Source organism: Ctenopharyngodon idella, chromosome 11, assembly GCF_019924925.1.
Source record: "Ctenopharyngodon idella isolate HZGC_01 chromosome 11, HZGC01, whole genome shotgun sequence".
Classification (NCBI taxonomy): domain Eukaryota; kingdom Metazoa; phylum Chordata; class Actinopteri; order Cypriniformes; family Xenocyprididae; genus Ctenopharyngodon; species Ctenopharyngodon idella.
Window position 1 is genome coordinate 20,414,480 of NC_067230.1, and position 17,241 is coordinate 20,431,720.

General features: G+C 37.5%; 1 protein-coding gene across 3 annotated transcripts in view; it reads left to right on the forward strand.

The window, feature by feature from the left end:
- arhgap46a (Rho GTPase activating protein 46a) overlaps positions 1-17,241 on the forward strand; it is a 38,243-nt gene that overhangs the window by 8,290 nt on the left and 12,712 nt on the right. Inside the window, exons 2-3 of one of the 3 annotated variants that reach the window (XM_051911765.1) lie at positions 1,794-1,846; positions 6,370-6,834. In XM_051911765.1, the coding sequence (XP_051767725.1) occupies positions 6,413-6,834 (422 nt within the window). In that variant the 5' untranslated portion in view covers positions 1,794-1,846; positions 6,370-6,412. Of the gene's footprint in view, positions 1-1,793; positions 1,847-6,369; positions 6,835-16,390; positions 16,502-17,241 lie in introns of those variants that run through there. The other 2 variants (XM_051911764.1, XM_051911766.1) reach the window with 2 other exon arrangements.

Consider the following 17,241-nt stretch of genomic DNA (forward strand, 5'->3'; position numbering starts at 1 on the left):
CAAGTGATTTATGTTTTTCCTTCTCACATTTGTTCTTGTGTAGGAGACTCTGACCATACCAAAACTGCTAATTTTCACTTGTCCTGTTGTGTATGAATAAACTGTCTGTTTAACCTTATTATTCTCTTTTGCTGGCTTTCAGCCATTTATCAGAATGCCTTCCTGTAACCAATCTGTTAACGCACGGCCAGCTAAATCAGTCCTGACATGTTACTCACAAAGATAAATGAAGCCAGTGTTGGTCCGTACAACCAGGCAGAATAAAAGTGAAACGGACTGGAGCAGCTGTACCATGACCTCTGCTGATGGAGGCCTGGTCCGGTCTAGTCATTTGCCCTCTTCAAAATGAGCTAAAACAACCTGCGAAGGGCTCTAGCCTCCAGACAAAAAAAACAATTAAGAAGCTATTGGCTCCTATAAGAAAATAAATAGGCGGCACAGTGCCACATTAGATTAAACATATGTTTTACTTTTTTTTTAAACACTTAATTGCAGTCATACTGTCATGTATTTGTCTATCCTCCAGCACCAGAATTTTCATCCATCTTGTGGATGTCCTGGGATCTAGGTTCACCTTAAATGGAAACTGAATGTCTTTTCCAACTTGAGAACTATATTTAGTCAAAAATAATTAATCTTTACACAGAATCTGAACCAATGTCATGGTCCATAATTATGTCAGCATCACTTGGCCATTGAGTGTAGTTTGGCCTCCTCCTCAGTGCATCCCATAAATGTTGTCATACGTCTTGCACATATCCAGTCCATTGTTCTTCTGAGTTAAATTTGGTGCAAGGCTGCTCTTCACATGCAATAGGCGGTGTTGAAATTTAGTTTTTGATTCCTTCCATTCTTTCTAAATATGTAGACAAGAGGTTAATTAAAAATATAATGAATTTGTAATATAGTGCATATATTTAGCAAAATTCTCCTCTTTATAGTTATTTTTTCTAGTTGACTAACAAGTTTTGAATGGCCTTTCTAAGAGGTAGATGTAATGTTACAGGACATTGTTTGCAAACCGTTTTATTGACGTCTTTTTGCGGTTGTAACTCTGAGCGATTACATGAGACATGATGTATTTCAGTAAGTTGTAGCCTACTGTTTCTTTCAACATACCTTCTGATGTTCATTCATGTTTATTTCATGCTATAACTACTAGTAAAGACAGTAAAGAGATGATCGGTTCACATGCCACTTAAACTGATGCGGCTACAGCTATCTGTCACACTACATTAAAAAGCACCAAAATGACATTTATTGTTTGTATTTCATGATTAAACTGAAAGCTGAGACTTTATTAGAAGGAACAAACATATTAAAAGTAGCATAGACTAAAAGATTCTGAGATTATCAGTATTGATTAAAAATGAGAATTATTAACAATATTGTTAGTGTCCACACAGCTGACACATTCACCTGTTGTGTTTTATCCACATTGTGTGCATTTTCACTTGGGTGTTCGTTCAGTGACACGGAAAGATGATCCTCCATGATTTTCTATCTCTCTCATGGTTCTCTATCTCTCTCATCTATTTGCGATTGATATGGACCGTTTTAGTCTCAGTCTGGAGCAGTCTGCTGCACCTTCATTCAATAGCCTACTATATATCAACCTCAGGGGCCAGGAACTAAACCATGTGTTCATTCTCAAGGTATTTAGTACAATGAGATGAATGAAGCATTTGCATGAAGCAGGAAGAGAAGAGATAGAAGAACAGTATCCATCCATTTTCATCTGTCTATTTTCATTCAAATGTGTGAGTACAGTTTGTGTGTCTATCTTTTCCTAGTATCACTGGACTGAGTGACCTCACTTCACAGAGCTAAAGAATTCCTCTCACAGGTGCAGCAGTTTGTTTTTTATTTGAATGAACGTGTGTTCACTGTTCACTCTTCTCTGTTTCAGGGGCAGGGCAGTGTCTTTCCTTGTGTGTTCTGTTAGTGGAACTATGCCTTTTGTTTGCTTATGTGTGTACTCAGCTGACACTCTGTGCATTTGTGTTTGAGAGTGACACAGCATGTTTTCAGTTCTTAAATGCAACAAATATGCAAGTTAGATTAGTTGTAGGCCCACATTTCAGTGGTTGATAGTTTGAGAGGTGAATGCTGATTAAAGGTTAGAACAATTGATTAGTTTTAGTATATCTAAGCAAGTACTTTGTTTTTTTGCCACACCTTGAGTCAGGTAATTACGTAACCCCACCTGTCACACAATTTGCATGCCGTTCTACCATATCGAATGGCATTACGTCACCTTAACCTCCTTTGACCTTTTATTCCAAGGATATTCTTATTTTGTAAATAATCCCTGACAGGAACACTGTTTATTTTAAGATAAAGTAGCTGTGTTTAACACTTTCAGCTTATAAGGTCTAATAAGTTGTCTAAGTCAAAGGCAGGTTCTGTTTTTAAAAATGTTGTCTTGGCGTGGTGAATGTTTGTCAAGTGTCAAACTCAGAATAGTATGTTATTTGGCCTGGCGTTTAGCTTTATGAGGAGTAAATGGCAGCTAATAGACTTTGGCATAGAGAATTATTGTGAAGTTTGTTGCATTTTTCCCGCTGTTTCAGAGGGGTCTCGGATAGTCTAAATCAGAAACACCTAAAGTGGAATTTTAAAATTGCACTCCTAAAAAAAGCACTGAATAAAAACGGCATTTGGCCTCATTTTGGAACAATGGATTTAGTCCATAATGTCGTTGTTTTTCAGTGCTTGGAGACCAGCCATTTTGCAGCTATTTTTAAACAATGGTGCACATTCCTAGACTTCAAGAATTTGAAAAATAATTTAATTGTTTTATATATGAGGAAATGATTTGACATATTATTAAACACTTTCTAAAAATATATTTTGTCATACAAAGCTAGACTCAAGAAGAGGGTGAAAGTCTTAGTATGATGCTTTCTTGTGTGCTGCCTGCTTTTGGTGACATTTTTATTTTATTTAAATTGATATATTCCCAAAAAGTAATGCCCATGAAGCACTACTTGCAGAGAATAGAACCAGGAGGCGATACAGGCACAGTTTGACCTAAAAAGGGTTAAAATTTAACGCTGCAGTCTGTAACTTTTTTTGGTTTAAAAATTATCCAAAATCAGTTTTTAGGCAAGTACATAACCAGCCAGTGTTCAAAACTTATCTCCTTACCGATTCACAACGGTAAACTTGTAATAATGTTTTCTAAATAGAGTGGTACTGGTAGGTTTCTAGCATGCAGCTGTTAGTCTTTGCGTCATTTACATCACGACTGTTTACATAAAGAAGGAGTCCCAGCTAGTAGGCTATATGTCATGTGAGGATGCTGCAGGTGGCGTTTCATTTATAGCCTTTTCTCACAGCAGCTGGAATAATTAAACTTATTTTGATGGCGGATTGTAATCCAGAAAGGTCCAAATGACAATCATCAGTGATAACTGGAGATTAACCCGTAGTCAAAAGCAAAAGACGTAGGACTGCGGAGTGGCTACAGAAATTGAAATCTACAGGTAACGCTAATACATGGTCATGCAATGCTGATAACATTAACAATTTGAGAACAAAGTATAACAATAATAATAATTTGCATGGTTTGACGTGATCCGAGCGATCGTTAGATTTAATCATCATTGGTAGCGCAATTTATTGTAATGCTTTTTTTCTCAGTTGGTCAGAACAAAAGTGGCAGACATGTTCAGATGACATTTTCCGGTGAAAATTCTTATTTTGGTCATACTTCCAAGATGTAGAATCTGTGATTCCGAAGTTCCGGTGCGCTGACATTAGATTCATCCGCGCTGTGGAGCCGTGCCGATGCACAACCCACGTAAAGATGATAATTCTGCAAATAACTGCAATTGCAGGTTTCGAACAGAGATGGCGACAAAGAGGCAAAACTTACGGACTGCAGCTTTAATATTTTTTAATTTGGTAAATTTGTTACAGACAGGAAGGTAACGGGATACCTACTTGATTATTGCACAAAAAGATTTTCTATAATGTGAAAAAGAATATCTAACAGCATTAATTCTTTCTATTATTAATTTTAGAGTTTCGATTTTAGTTTTTTTTTTATTAAAGGATGGAGATTCTTCTCTATGCTTGTCAACAAAACTCAACTCTTACTAATGTGCTTGCATATTTACCCAGGAAATACCACAATGACACCACTCAACCACATGCCAGTCTGTTTGATTTTTACAGTGGTCTTGGCAGTCAACCTGAATACCTCATGCTTTCTTATGCAACTTTTCACATTCTTCTGTTTTCTTGATAAATTAATGCCAAACATTTTGAACTTGATTAGGAGGAATTTAGTCATAAGGATTCTGTTGCAGAGACTGAATGCCTCTTGAGACCGCGTGAACGAGTGAGAAAAAGGTGGGTGGAGTTCAGCACACAAAAGGCCTCCAAGTTTAACTGCTCTTCAATTACACGGCTCCCACCCATAAAGCTCTTGATCTAGTAGCGAGAAACAGTTTGTGCAGAATACACTCTGCAGGACAGGATTCTTCATGAGCAGTAACATTGTCAATCTTGCCCATAATTAATTTAGTCAAATTGACAATTGTGCACACACACTTGCACATGCATCGACATAAAATCAGTGCATTTCCACAGGTCAGTTGCTGTTTCTCTCAAGGCAAGGCTTAAATATTTAATGGTGTTAATGAAGGTAAAATGAGCTGATTGGTATGTTGGAGACAGATGGTGCCCCAGTATGTCTCTGCTGAGGTCTGTTGTTTTGGTTTGTGTTTCCCAGCTTACCTGGCACCAGCTGTATATTAGTCTCTCTTGGCCTCTGTATATCTACATTTGTTTTTAGGAAGATGCAATGATATATTAACAGATTTGGTATGTGTTGTTTTCTCAAATGTAAGGAGTAGAACAGTAAAGACAGTTGGACTGCTTATGTTACGTTTCAAGCACCTTTGAACAGGTGGGCTGACTATTTCTGATCCTGAGCCACAGCTTGGGTTGAAGCCCAGGGAACAAATGGACATATGGACGTGACAACACACAAGCACACTGTTCACTCTCCAACCAGTGGTATAGAGGGCACGTGGCAGGAGTGAAGGGGCACACTTGTTGTGGCATAGAAGCTAACACTGGAGCATCATCAGACCATGCTAAACAGCTGAAGATGAATCAAAATGATAATTTACAGTAGCTGTGTCTACATGTCTAGACATCTGAGTTTTCATATCGTCTCACGTTTTATTCTAGTATGTAAGTGTTTGTTTATTTTACTAAGGTTTAAAGTTTAAACCACATGAGATAAATGTCTCATGTATTTTGAGTATTTTGACTCTTGGAATGAGTCATAGCAAGCCTTTCGATGGTTTGGGTGGCCTAAAGAAGAAATCCCGCCGCCTGGGACAGATAGTCTGAGCACCCACATGGCTTAAATTAGCACACTTAAGATTTTCTGCATTAGGAAACTAGATCAAAAGAAACATAATAGGTTTCTCAGAGGGCTAACATGACCCAAATTAGCTACATTCAATTTTTTTTGTTGTTGTTTAGGTCTCCATCCGATGTCACTTTCCCCATGTGGTGTCTCAGACGGAGGTGAAAGGTTTTGACTTGAGTTTGAGTCTTGTTGTAAAATGTAGTGCCTTTTATTTGGGTCAAAAGGTAAAAAATAAATAAACATGCAGAGATGAATCATTCATAATAAGATCAATAGTATGCATTTATAAAATGAATACCTCTTATTCTCATGGTAGTCACCGTGCTCAATTCATATTGTCAAGTGTAATGTTAAGTGTCTGGTCAAACATGTTTTTAAACTAACTTTCCACACCTCAGTGTCTGTGTATGTGATTCCAAGATGGTTGCATGGTCTTTAGTCCTTGTCATCTATAAATATTTTAGCAGTCACATGACATACTAAGATGACTTAGAGAGCTTTTCAGACCATGACAAGTGCATCTGTGACCGGATGGGAGTCCTGACTTGTCTCCCGGTGATCGGGGTGCATGTGTATATAGGAATATATGTGAATGCTTTCCAGCTCACAACTTTGTTTCCTCGTCTGTGGCTGTATCTGCTGATAGGATTATGGGTGTGCTGAGACAGCGTTTCTGTGCATGCACTCTCACACATGGTGAATCTCTCTCTGGCTTTGGCCTAATTCCCTTGATAACACATCCATCAGATTACACTTAAGAGATTGACCATGAAGCCCGGCTTCTAATTTATAACAGCGCATTTGTGCCATTTTGAGTTGATTTGATTTTAATTTACTACGATTCCGGAAAACAATCACGGTCAATATTATGATAATAAATGTGTCATGTTTGTTTTTTGTATAATAAATATGATTCATTTAAAATTAAATTTAAATATGATTTAAATGGTGATAATACTCTGTCTCTGTCTTCTCAGCGCTGATTGGGTGGAAATCCTGGAACCTCGTTCACAAGAGCGCATGTACGTGAATCTGGCCACAGGAGAGTGTGGCTGGGACCCGCCGACTAACGTGCCCGTCCGCCAGGCTGATGGCAACCAGTGGTGGGAGCTTTTTGACCCCCAGAGCAGCAGGTTCTACTACTACAACTCTGCCGGCCGGATCACCGTGTGGCACAGGCCGCAGGGTGCAGATATTGTCCCCCTGTCTCAGCTCCAGGCCATGAAACGCAACACAGCATCTGAGCGCAAGACCGATGGGGGTACTAAAGAAAGGCAACATGGGGACTCCATAGGGAGTCAAGATAGATGCACCCCTCTACCACCCTTGGAGCCCTACACTAAAGAGCCAGAATTTGCCGACAAAGAGCCTAAAGAACAAGAAATGGACAACAGACAGAAACCAGACATCCATGGCGCAGAAAGCAGCAAAGACTCTCTCAGGTAGGCCTCTGGGCTTTTTCTGCATGTTATCTTGAGTCTAGCCGTTATATTTCCTCAGAAATAACTGTCCGTAACCAGAGACCAATTATCTTTGACTGCTGGAATATCGCTCTCATTTTCCCTGAGATTAAAAGAACATTCTGGATCCATAAAAGTTACGCTCAACTGGCAGCACTTGTGGCATAATGTTGATTACCACAAAAAATAAATTTTGACTTGTCCCTCATTTTCTTTAGAAAAAGCTAGAATCAAGATTTCATTGAGGCACTTAGTGGAAGTGAAGGGGTGCAATTTTTATGGGATTTAAAGGGTTAGTTCACCCAAAAATGAAAATATTGTCATTTATTACTCACCCTAATGTCGTTCTGCACCTGTAAGACTTTTATTCATCTTCGGAACACAAATTAAGATATTTTTGATAAAAACCGATGGCTCAGTGAGGCCTCCTTAGACAGCAAGTTAATTTACACTTTCAAATGCCCAGAAAGGTAATAAAAACATATTTAAAACAGTTCAGATGGTTCTATTGTTTCGAATCAGTGATTTGGAGTGCCAAAGTCACGTTAGCAGTTTGGCATGCAGTCCGAATCACTGATTCGAAACAAAAGATTCGAAGCAGTGTTTTGAAATCGGCCGTCACTAGATATTGTTGAAAAGTCGTTATTTTGTTTTTTGGCGCACAAAAAGAAGTCTCGTCACTTTATAATATCAAGGTAGAACCACTGAACTCACATGAACTGTTTTAAATATGTTTTTAGTACCTTTCTGGGCATTTGAAAGTGTAAACTAACTTGCTGTCTATGGAGGCCTCACTGAGCCATCGGATTTTATCAAAAATATCTTAATTTGTGTTCCAAAGATGAACGAAGGTCTTACGGCTGTGGAATGACATGAGGGTGAGTAATAAATTACATTATTTTCATTTTTGGGTGAACTAACCCTTTAAAAGCAGTTATAAAAATATTTACATTAATTCTTCTGTTAAAATTTGTGTATTATTTGTGCTGTAAATCATAAAAAAATATTGAAACAGCTTTACAGCTCAAATAATACACTTTTTTTTTTTCCCCCATGCGTTATACTGTAATGGTGACAGAGTAGTAAAATTTAAAAAAAGCAGTCATTTAGATAAATTGTTGCCAAATGTAAAAAGTTGATATTTCCTCATAACCCTTATTATGGAGTGCTTTATGAGAGTTTGCTGGTTTCTTCCCAGACCCATCAAACCACCTTCATAACCAGATTCCAGTCATGCCAGCTCTATTTCACCTGGCACTGGGCTATGTCTCTGTTATTTCAGTGCCTTATGCTTTACCCAACTACAGTACTTAGGCCATTCATTCTTTCCTAAAACAATCTCTGGGCCCCACTAGATGAAAGCTGCTGGGGTCGGGGCCCAGGGAGAGCCAAACCATTGTGGTTCGAACGTGACTGGACTTTCCCTTTTTCCTGCAAAGAAAAGCGCTCTTGAAGCCACGGTATACATTATCCAGCATATACAGCGGTTCTTTCTATTTCAGGGAAATGTTTAGCAGGGCCTTCGTTCTTTCAAATCCACCCATGGAAAGAGAGTTATTGGACTCCAATATCTTAACAGTGTGATCCCACTGCTTGGGAGGATTTTGAAATATTGTGGCACAAGCTACTTGATGAGTGGTGAGTGCTATGAAGAGCTGTCATCTGTCTTCGCTTCAGATACGCATGACTGTTGTCTCTGGGAGGCCCAACATTTTTAACCTTTTTGTAAAACTAGAAGGGCAACAAATTTTTGACCTTTAGGTAAAACTAGAAGGGCAACAAACCACTCATCTCCCACCGCCTCGCCTTCAATTTGTTTCAGACTTCACAAGCAACAGTATATCTCTCTCGGGAACCCCACACGTCTAAGCCTCCTTACGGATGACTCACATTTTTCAAAGGTCATACGATGTACAAAACAATAGACAGCTGTGTGCGAGAGAATCAGAGACCATAGCTATAGCTTCATGAGTGCATTGTGCCTAATTTAGAAGTATGATAATATCTTAGTTGTTTTCAAAAAACTTTTGTGGGCTGTGAGTAGGGCTGGGAGATATTTTGAATATTAATGATACACTGCTGTTCAAAAGTTACATTTGAAATAAATTAAAACAGAAAAGAGTTATTTTAAGTTGTAATTATATAACAAATACATTTTTGGTGAGCCTAAGATACTTCTTTCAGGGTGCGGTCACACTTGTAGTTCGGTTCGTTTGGTTCATTTGGTCCGGACCAAAAAAGAAAAAATAACATTTAGTCCTGGTCTGATTAGTGTTTATCAACGAACCTAAAGGCAAAAGGATATAGTCACAACCTGATTGGTCGGATTTTATGACGTATTGCCTATTTTGAGACAGAACTTACCGAACATCAACAATGCTGTGTGCTGAGGTAAATGCGCTCGTTGTGTGTGAGTAGCACTGCATATGATGGTATTTTGGCCAGTTGGGAACTCGTGAAGAGCTTATAAAATGTGTAAAAGAAGTGAAACAGCGGCGGAAATCCATCCGTCACACACACAAACGATCTGCTGCATGGGAGACACGCGTCTGATGCCTGTGATAGGGCAAACTCGCGATTATGACGAGAGAAAACCTATATGCCTGAGGATTCTGTCTTTTTTAGGGTCTCATCTTCCTGTTTTTAGTTCGTTTACATGTCTTTGGTCCGTGTTGTGTTCATATATCATTCGAACCGCACCAGAGTTCATTTGGAAGCGGACCGAGACCCATCTTTTCAGTGGTCTTGGTCCGCTTGTTTGGTGCGCACCAGGGTTCACACATGTTCAAATGAACCGCACTAACAGAGCAATCGCACCAGGGTTCGTTTTAATCGAACCAAACGATGTGTGAACGCACCCTCAAAAACATTGTTTAAAAATCTGTGAATTTTTGGCGACATTATAAATTAAGGTGGATTGTGAATATTGTGGCGATTTTTAATGTGCTTTTTTAATTTGCCGATTAAGTTTCCCAAATTCTAGTAGGTGAGGACTAGTAGGTGAACTGTAAAAAACAAACAAACGATGGTTTAATAAATTTTAGCATCAAAATCTTGTTTAGATATTTCACCAGATATTTATTTTGGCTCCTACTGTCCCATGTGTGGTTACACCAGAATGAAGAAAGGTTCCTTTGCTGAATTGCTGTATAATTATTATTGATCTGTTGTGACATGTTCTTTGTTATTGTTTCATACCTCAAGGGGAAGGAGTCTCCAATAACGATTTCTGTTGTTTGTTCATCTAAAAATAAAAGCTAGGGAGTGGTCATAAAATATCAGTCTGACAATGATCCAAACAACACCATCTGTGTTATCATATGGTGTGTTTGGGACAATCAACTTCCCCTGATTGATGAACAAAGTGCTAAATCTGGTAGTCATCACACCCGCCCCTTCAGGACACAGTCGTGGTACGGGCAAGCAGAGGTTGACCCTAGTCAGAGGATTCTGTAAACATGCAAACCAAATCCCTGTAAACAAACACAAACACACTGGCACACACATACAATGTGATCCTGTTTAAATGATGAATAGGTGGCAGGGACGGGGGTGTTTCTGTGAAAGTTATTAAGTGTCAAGAAAAAGGAAGCTTACTTTTTCCACATCTGCACTAGAGATCACAAGGGTTTATTCAACAATGTCTGTGTGTTATCTAGCATTCAGCCGTTTAGTAAGTTACCATGGCGAGAAGATTGCAGATTAGAGGACACCTCAGTGCTTCCTTTGCCGTGTGACGCAATGGTGTAACGTAACCCAGGGATGACCTGGGGAAGTTGTGAAGGGGTCACGAAATTCTTTTGTCCTGCAGGCGGACCCCAGGCCGAGTGTCTGCTATAGGAAGACAAGGGTTTTAGTTAAGCATGCAAATCCCTGAGGACCAGCTGTTACGGTTTCCCATAGAATGAATTGGAGTGGGATCTAAGACATTAAATTAACACCCAGCCTAATACAACCTTCTCTTTGTGGACAAATGATTTAGCAGACTTTCCTTTGAAGGAGTTAAAACACATGCATTGATATTTAGAGTCTTTTTATGGCATGTTTTTCAGAGTGAAATGATTCAGGGGTGGAGTTAATGATAACTACAGCAATGATGCATGCCGTTATCATTATGATATTGGTATTTATGGGGATTTCTCAGAAGGTCCTGACGAAAAAAACAAACGCTGTATATTGGCTTGGTTAGATAGATACCAAAAGTGAAAGCTGTAAAGGAGAAGTGGAACTTTTTTGCCAGTCTCGTGCTTTTACTTTCGCTTGTGTTATGCTCACAAGATTTGTTTGATTTGGGGAATGTCTGGGAGTTAATAAAGAGCTGAGATTGCAAAAGACATTTTAAATGAATTATTTGGTCTTTTTACAGGCTATTGCTCATGTTTGGAGTGAAAAGGTCACCATTAATATCCTCAGGGAGTATTGCTAAAGGGGAATCTCAGATTTCAGAAATCATTTGGACTTTCTCATGCTTTTACCTTTAAATGGTCATAAACATTAAACTGTAAAGAGACACACTGAAGCTACTCAGTCAGGCTTTGTTAAATCTTTTGCGCTTCTGTCTCACACGTTTTGTTACCTCAGTCCTTTTCTCTGAAAACTAGATTAGTGGCCTAACACAGATCGTATATGAAAGTAGAGCAATTTCCCCTGTTTTGTTTTATTTTAGTCGTGCCTTTGGTGTTGCTTAAAATACATTGAGAACAGATTGCTGCCTTGATCCGCTGGCTCTGCTTTAAACGTGGAGAAACTCAGCCTGGTGCAGGGCTAGTGTTTTTCAGAATGATTTAGTGTTTGCTGAACTTACAAGTTAATTAACAAGTTATTTTTTTTACCTTTATGATTCTTTATGTATTTATGTAGTTGACCAGAACTGCGACTCTAGTTGTTGGGACCTCTCTTTTCACCCGTAAACACAATCATCTCTCATGGAAAAAAGTATTTGAAACTAACTTCCACATGTTTTGGTCATACTGTTGGCCTTATCCTCTGTACAGTATGTTCACTGTTTGTGAGAGAATAGACAGTTTTCACAGCTGTAATCAGAGCTGTGCATTCTCATGCTATCTGATTTCATATCAACAGATGTAGATTAGTGCTGAGATTCCAGAGCCATCTCATTGTCCATATGCCGAGCCGCCCCTCTGACTGCCTTTTCCGGGTGCCCAATATACATATACACCATGAGCTTGGTGTGAAACATACAATATGCTAGATTTAGAAAGTGTTGCTTGTTGCAGACAAAAGTAATGAACCATAATTTAGCCATAACCAGTAAATCTAATTGTGAGAACTGCAAGATTTTGTAGTTTTGTAGAGACCCTAGTGATTCCCACCCTGTTTGTGGTCAGGCTTTATTGCTCTTAATAATTTGAATTATCTGCTTAAGTTGTTCTTAAGTCTTTTGAGAGCAGGGTGTGGAGGGAGAGGATGGGCTGGTCACGTGTGCGGTATGTGAAGAAGCTAGACTCACTGGCTCAATAGTGAGAGGTGTTCAGCTGTCCGCAAACAGCTGAGTCCTCTAAGTCCTCAAGAGACCTTAATTTGCTTCACTGAGCAAAGATTGAAAATCAAATCATTTTCAGTGTTGATGTTCAGCAGGGATTTATCAATAGTGACAGCGAAGACTGTCGCTGTTGAAAGATTTCTATTCTTTTGAACTCTCTATTCGTCAAATAACTGTATTACGGTTTCCACAAAAATACTAAGCAGCATAACTGTTTTTAACAGAAGAAAAAAATGTTTCTTGAGCACCAAATCATCGTATTAGAATGATTTCTGAAGGGTCACATGACACCAAAAACTGGAGTAATGATGTTGAAAATTCAGCTTTGCCACTACAGAAATACATTACGTTTTAAAATATATTAAAATAGAAAGCAGTGATTTTAATTTGTAATAACATTTCATAATATTACTGTTTTATTGCATTTTTAATCAAATAATGGCATCCTTGATGAGCATAAGGGAAAAACATTTACACAGACTACAAACTTTTGAACGGTAGTGTACTGTATATGAGTGTATGTTAATGCTGCTAAGTCTTTCACATCTGTTGAAAAGATGATTGTCAACTCTGAGTCATGTTTCAGGTTTTTGCTATAGAGCACATTTCCTCTTCCTGTCCATACGATGAAAATAGCCCATTATTTCAGTTTTCCTCTTTAGTTGTGGAAGAGTTTTGGATACATTGTCTTGATTATGTTTTCCAGTACTCATGGAAAGTCCAATGCATTCATAAAAATAATAAGGTTAGACACATTTCACCCTCTGAAGCTCCTAATCTCTCGCCTCTGTTTGGACTATTGTACCAGACGGCCTGGGACAAATTGATCCTCCCTGACTAGTTAACCTTATTTTCCTCACTGCCAAATTAAATTATCCAGAGTGGCTCTACAGGATTTCATCTTGCTTTTTTAGCCATGCTGACCTCCTTTACACAAAGACACTAATAAAATGTGTGCATGAACTCTAATTCATCTATGAATTGTCATAATGTGCACATGGAATTTGGTTTAATCAATGGATAATCAATTAAATTCGAAATGCAGAATTATCTCAACATTTGTTTTGTGATACATTAATATGCGAGGTTGTTTTTCATCAGTCTGTTTGGTAGCAACTACTCTCCCTCACCACAAGGATCTTATTATGAAACATTATGGTAGGAGAACCATTGCCATGACGCTTAACAACCACGCATTGTCCTGCTATTTAAACAATCCTGGCGCCTTTGAGTGATCAGTGGAAGGAATGCCAACGTTGATTCTAATACCAACCAAAGCAGCCTTCCATGACTAATCTCTCACTCTCTCAGTTTCTCTCTTCCGCTCTCATTTTACTAGTTTTTGTTCTTCAGTGCTTTCATGGTCACACAGTACTTTTTTTTTACTGGGGGTATGTATAAATACAGTCTGCAACACGTCATGTGTTAGTGAGATGCTTTAGCGTCAAGGACAAGAAGTCTTGGTTGCTGTAGTAACTCATTCACTTCTATTGGGGAAAATAAAGAAAAATATCTTGTAGATTTGGTTACTTTTCTGAAAGCAAATAATCCAAAAGCAAGACTGAATTTAGTTATTTATTTTTCTTTGTATAAAGGTACACTACCAGTCAAAAGTTTGGAAACATTACTATTTATAATGTTTTTGAACGAAGTCTCTTATGCTCATTAAGGCTGCATTTATTTCATAATAAATACAGAAAAAACAATAATATTGTGAAATATTATTACAATTTAAAATTATGGTTTTCTATTTTAATATACTTTAAAGTATAATTTATTCCTGTGATGCAAAGCTGAATTGTCAGCATCATTACTCCAGTCTTCAGTGTCACATGATCCTTCAGAAATCATTGTAATATGCTGATTTATTATCAATGTTGGAAACAGTTGTGCTGCTTAATATTATTTTATAATATGTGATACTTTTTCAGGATTCTTTGATGAATAAAGTTAAAAAAATATCAGCATTTATTTAAAATAGAAATCTTTTGTAACAATATACACTACCGTTCAAAAGTTTGGGGTCAGTAATTTTTTTTTCTTTCTTTTTTTTTTTGAAAGAAATTAATACTTTTATTCAGCACAGATGTGTTAAATTGATGAAAAGTGATAGTAAAGATTTATATTGTTAGAAAAGATTTATATTTTGAATAAATACTGTTCTTTTTAACCCTTTATTCATTAATGAATCCGGAAAAAAGTATCACAGGTTCCAAAAAAATATTAAGCAACACAACTGTTTTCAACATTGATAATAACTGAGTATCAAATCAGCATATTACAATGATTTCTGAAGGATCATGTGACACTGAAGACTGGAGTAATGATGCTGACAATTCTTTGCATCACAGAAATAAATTATATTTCAAAGTATATTAAAATAGAAAACCATTTTAAATTGTAATAATATTTCACAATATTATTGTTTTTTCTGTATTTATTATGAAATAAATGCAGCCTTAATGAGCATAAGAGACTTCGTTCAAAAACATTAAAAATAGTAATGTTTCCAAACTTTTGACCGGTAGTGTATTCTGCTGACATTAGATATGTTCAGATGTCAAGAAAATAGCTTGATTTATTGGAAATTTCTTGTTGTTTTTTCCTTTTGAATTTGATGGGTAACTATTTGGGCAACTACTAATTTGTTTGGGGCCTTTTTGTCAACTATTTAAATGTCAGACTGGGTGTTACCAATATGTGTCTAGTTTCACCCAAAGGCTGCAAGGCAAACTAAAGGCTGCAAGGCAATGTATAAACTTACTGTTGTTTGGGGACATGTTTAAACAGGTTTTGAGTTTTACTGGTGTCTTTTTCCATGTCTGAATGAACTAAACGTCACTGATGTACTGTATAATTAGTGACAAATTACTGTATGTTGTTCATTCAGACCATGTTCTCATGTTCAAATTATTTATTTCTTACGTTTTTCAAGAGAGAAAATTGTGACACGTGTCAGTAAGAGTTATATATTCTATTACAATAAAAAGTGGTTATTTTCATTCTAATAATAATTCACAATATTACAGTTTTTACTGTATTTTTGATCAAATAAATACAGCCTTGGTAAGATACTTTTCAGAAATATAAAAAAATCGTACAGACCCAAAACTTTTAAACGGTAGTGTACGTTACAGTTTGTATTTCTGAGGAATGTTTCACAAGTCCAGAGGTAAAGCTGGCGCTAAATTTATATCTGCATTAGTATTTCCTCTTTGTACTGTGTAGTCCGTCCTTTGAACTGTTTACCAGTCATTCCATGTGACAGGAAATTGAGCTGCCTGCTTGCTCACATCGGAAGAACTCATAAAACAACAGTGCGTTTAATCTGTGGACCTTACATAAACATCAGTGTCACATTGGAGACCCAAATCTACATTACAGATCATTTGTGGTGTAGCTTTCCCAACATTTAAGCATATTCTGTGAGGATGTTATGCCATTGTGTCATGCCAGATGCAGAAGGCTGAATTTCACAGGAAAGAGCAGCTACTTGTTTACAGTCTCCTCTTTGGTGGTGGGTAACACTCATACAGCAACGCCCCCTCCGTCACTACCTTGAGAAAACCAACACCATCTAAGCATTCACACTCTGTGTGATTCAAGTGTCAAGTCCTCTCTATCAGTGTGACAGACTTTGAACATTGTTGATTGTTGTGTTGTCACGCCTGACAGTCTTTACAATGGCCTTGGGGCTCTGCCAGATGGCTGACTTCCAGTCTTCCTAGATGCTGTACCTGTCTGGCATTTCAAACGGCCGCTTATCTTCAAATATGCCTCGGCGTATAGAAGAGAAGGGAAGTGCATTCCTCACGGCAATGTTCCTGTGTTGTTTCAAAATAAGTGTTTGTTTACCTACAGTCTGAAATTACTCTTAACTCGTACCTTTTGATAAGGTAGATCTGTTTTGTTTGATTGAAATGTAGAGGTGTAAGAGGAAGTAGGACCAGATGAGAGCTTAATTTGAGAAGTGACTCATTAAAAATCCCCAGAGGAGGTCGTCTGAGCAGTTTTTATCAGAGGATTTCTTGGGGATTTTTTACTGTGGTATCCAGTTGTGTACTGTGCATAAAAGCTCTGCGAAAGCATATCACTCGTAGATTTCTTTCAGTACTGAACAGACTTTCATCTCCTCACACAATAACGGTAAATTAAGTATTTACTACTCTTTCTTTTTTTTTTTTTGTACAATAAGGGATAATCTGCAAGTGACTTTCTTTTTTAAAACACCTATCACTTATTTTGTGTTTTCACTATGTATTTTAAACATTTGATAGGAAATTACTATAATAATGTATATTTTTTAATTTTGGAGATTAATGACATGTGATTAGGATTTAGGAGGCCACATCAAAAATGTTCTGTTGGGAATAGTCCGAGTACATTTGTTTCTAAATGATTATTCTGCCTGATGTGAACAGATTAGATCTTTTGTTTTCAGTATGCACTGCTGTCTAGGAGTACTGAAGCTGTGTGAGTTGTTGGGTTTACAAACAGAAGCAGATCGGTGTAGTGACAATAACATGTTGTAGGCAAACTCTCGAATAAGAACAATTCAAGGAACCACATTCATTTTCACCACAAAACGGTTTTACACTCAGACATTGTAGTGTTTTAAAATCTATTTCAGTTGAACAATTGTGGTTTTGTTTTCCTGACAATGACATTAAATAGACATTTTATACAGACCCTTAGTTACCCTAAATTGCTGAGAATTTAGCTCGACTTGTCTGGATGATAAAGGCAACCATGGAGATTTTGGGCTTGTTAAAGGCGTCATAAAGATGATTGGTTTTGGCTTCATAGATTAGCTTTTTAACAAAGTTACTTTTACTGCTTCACCTTCTGTAGATTTGTGTTACCTTCCGGTGTTATGAATTCTTTCC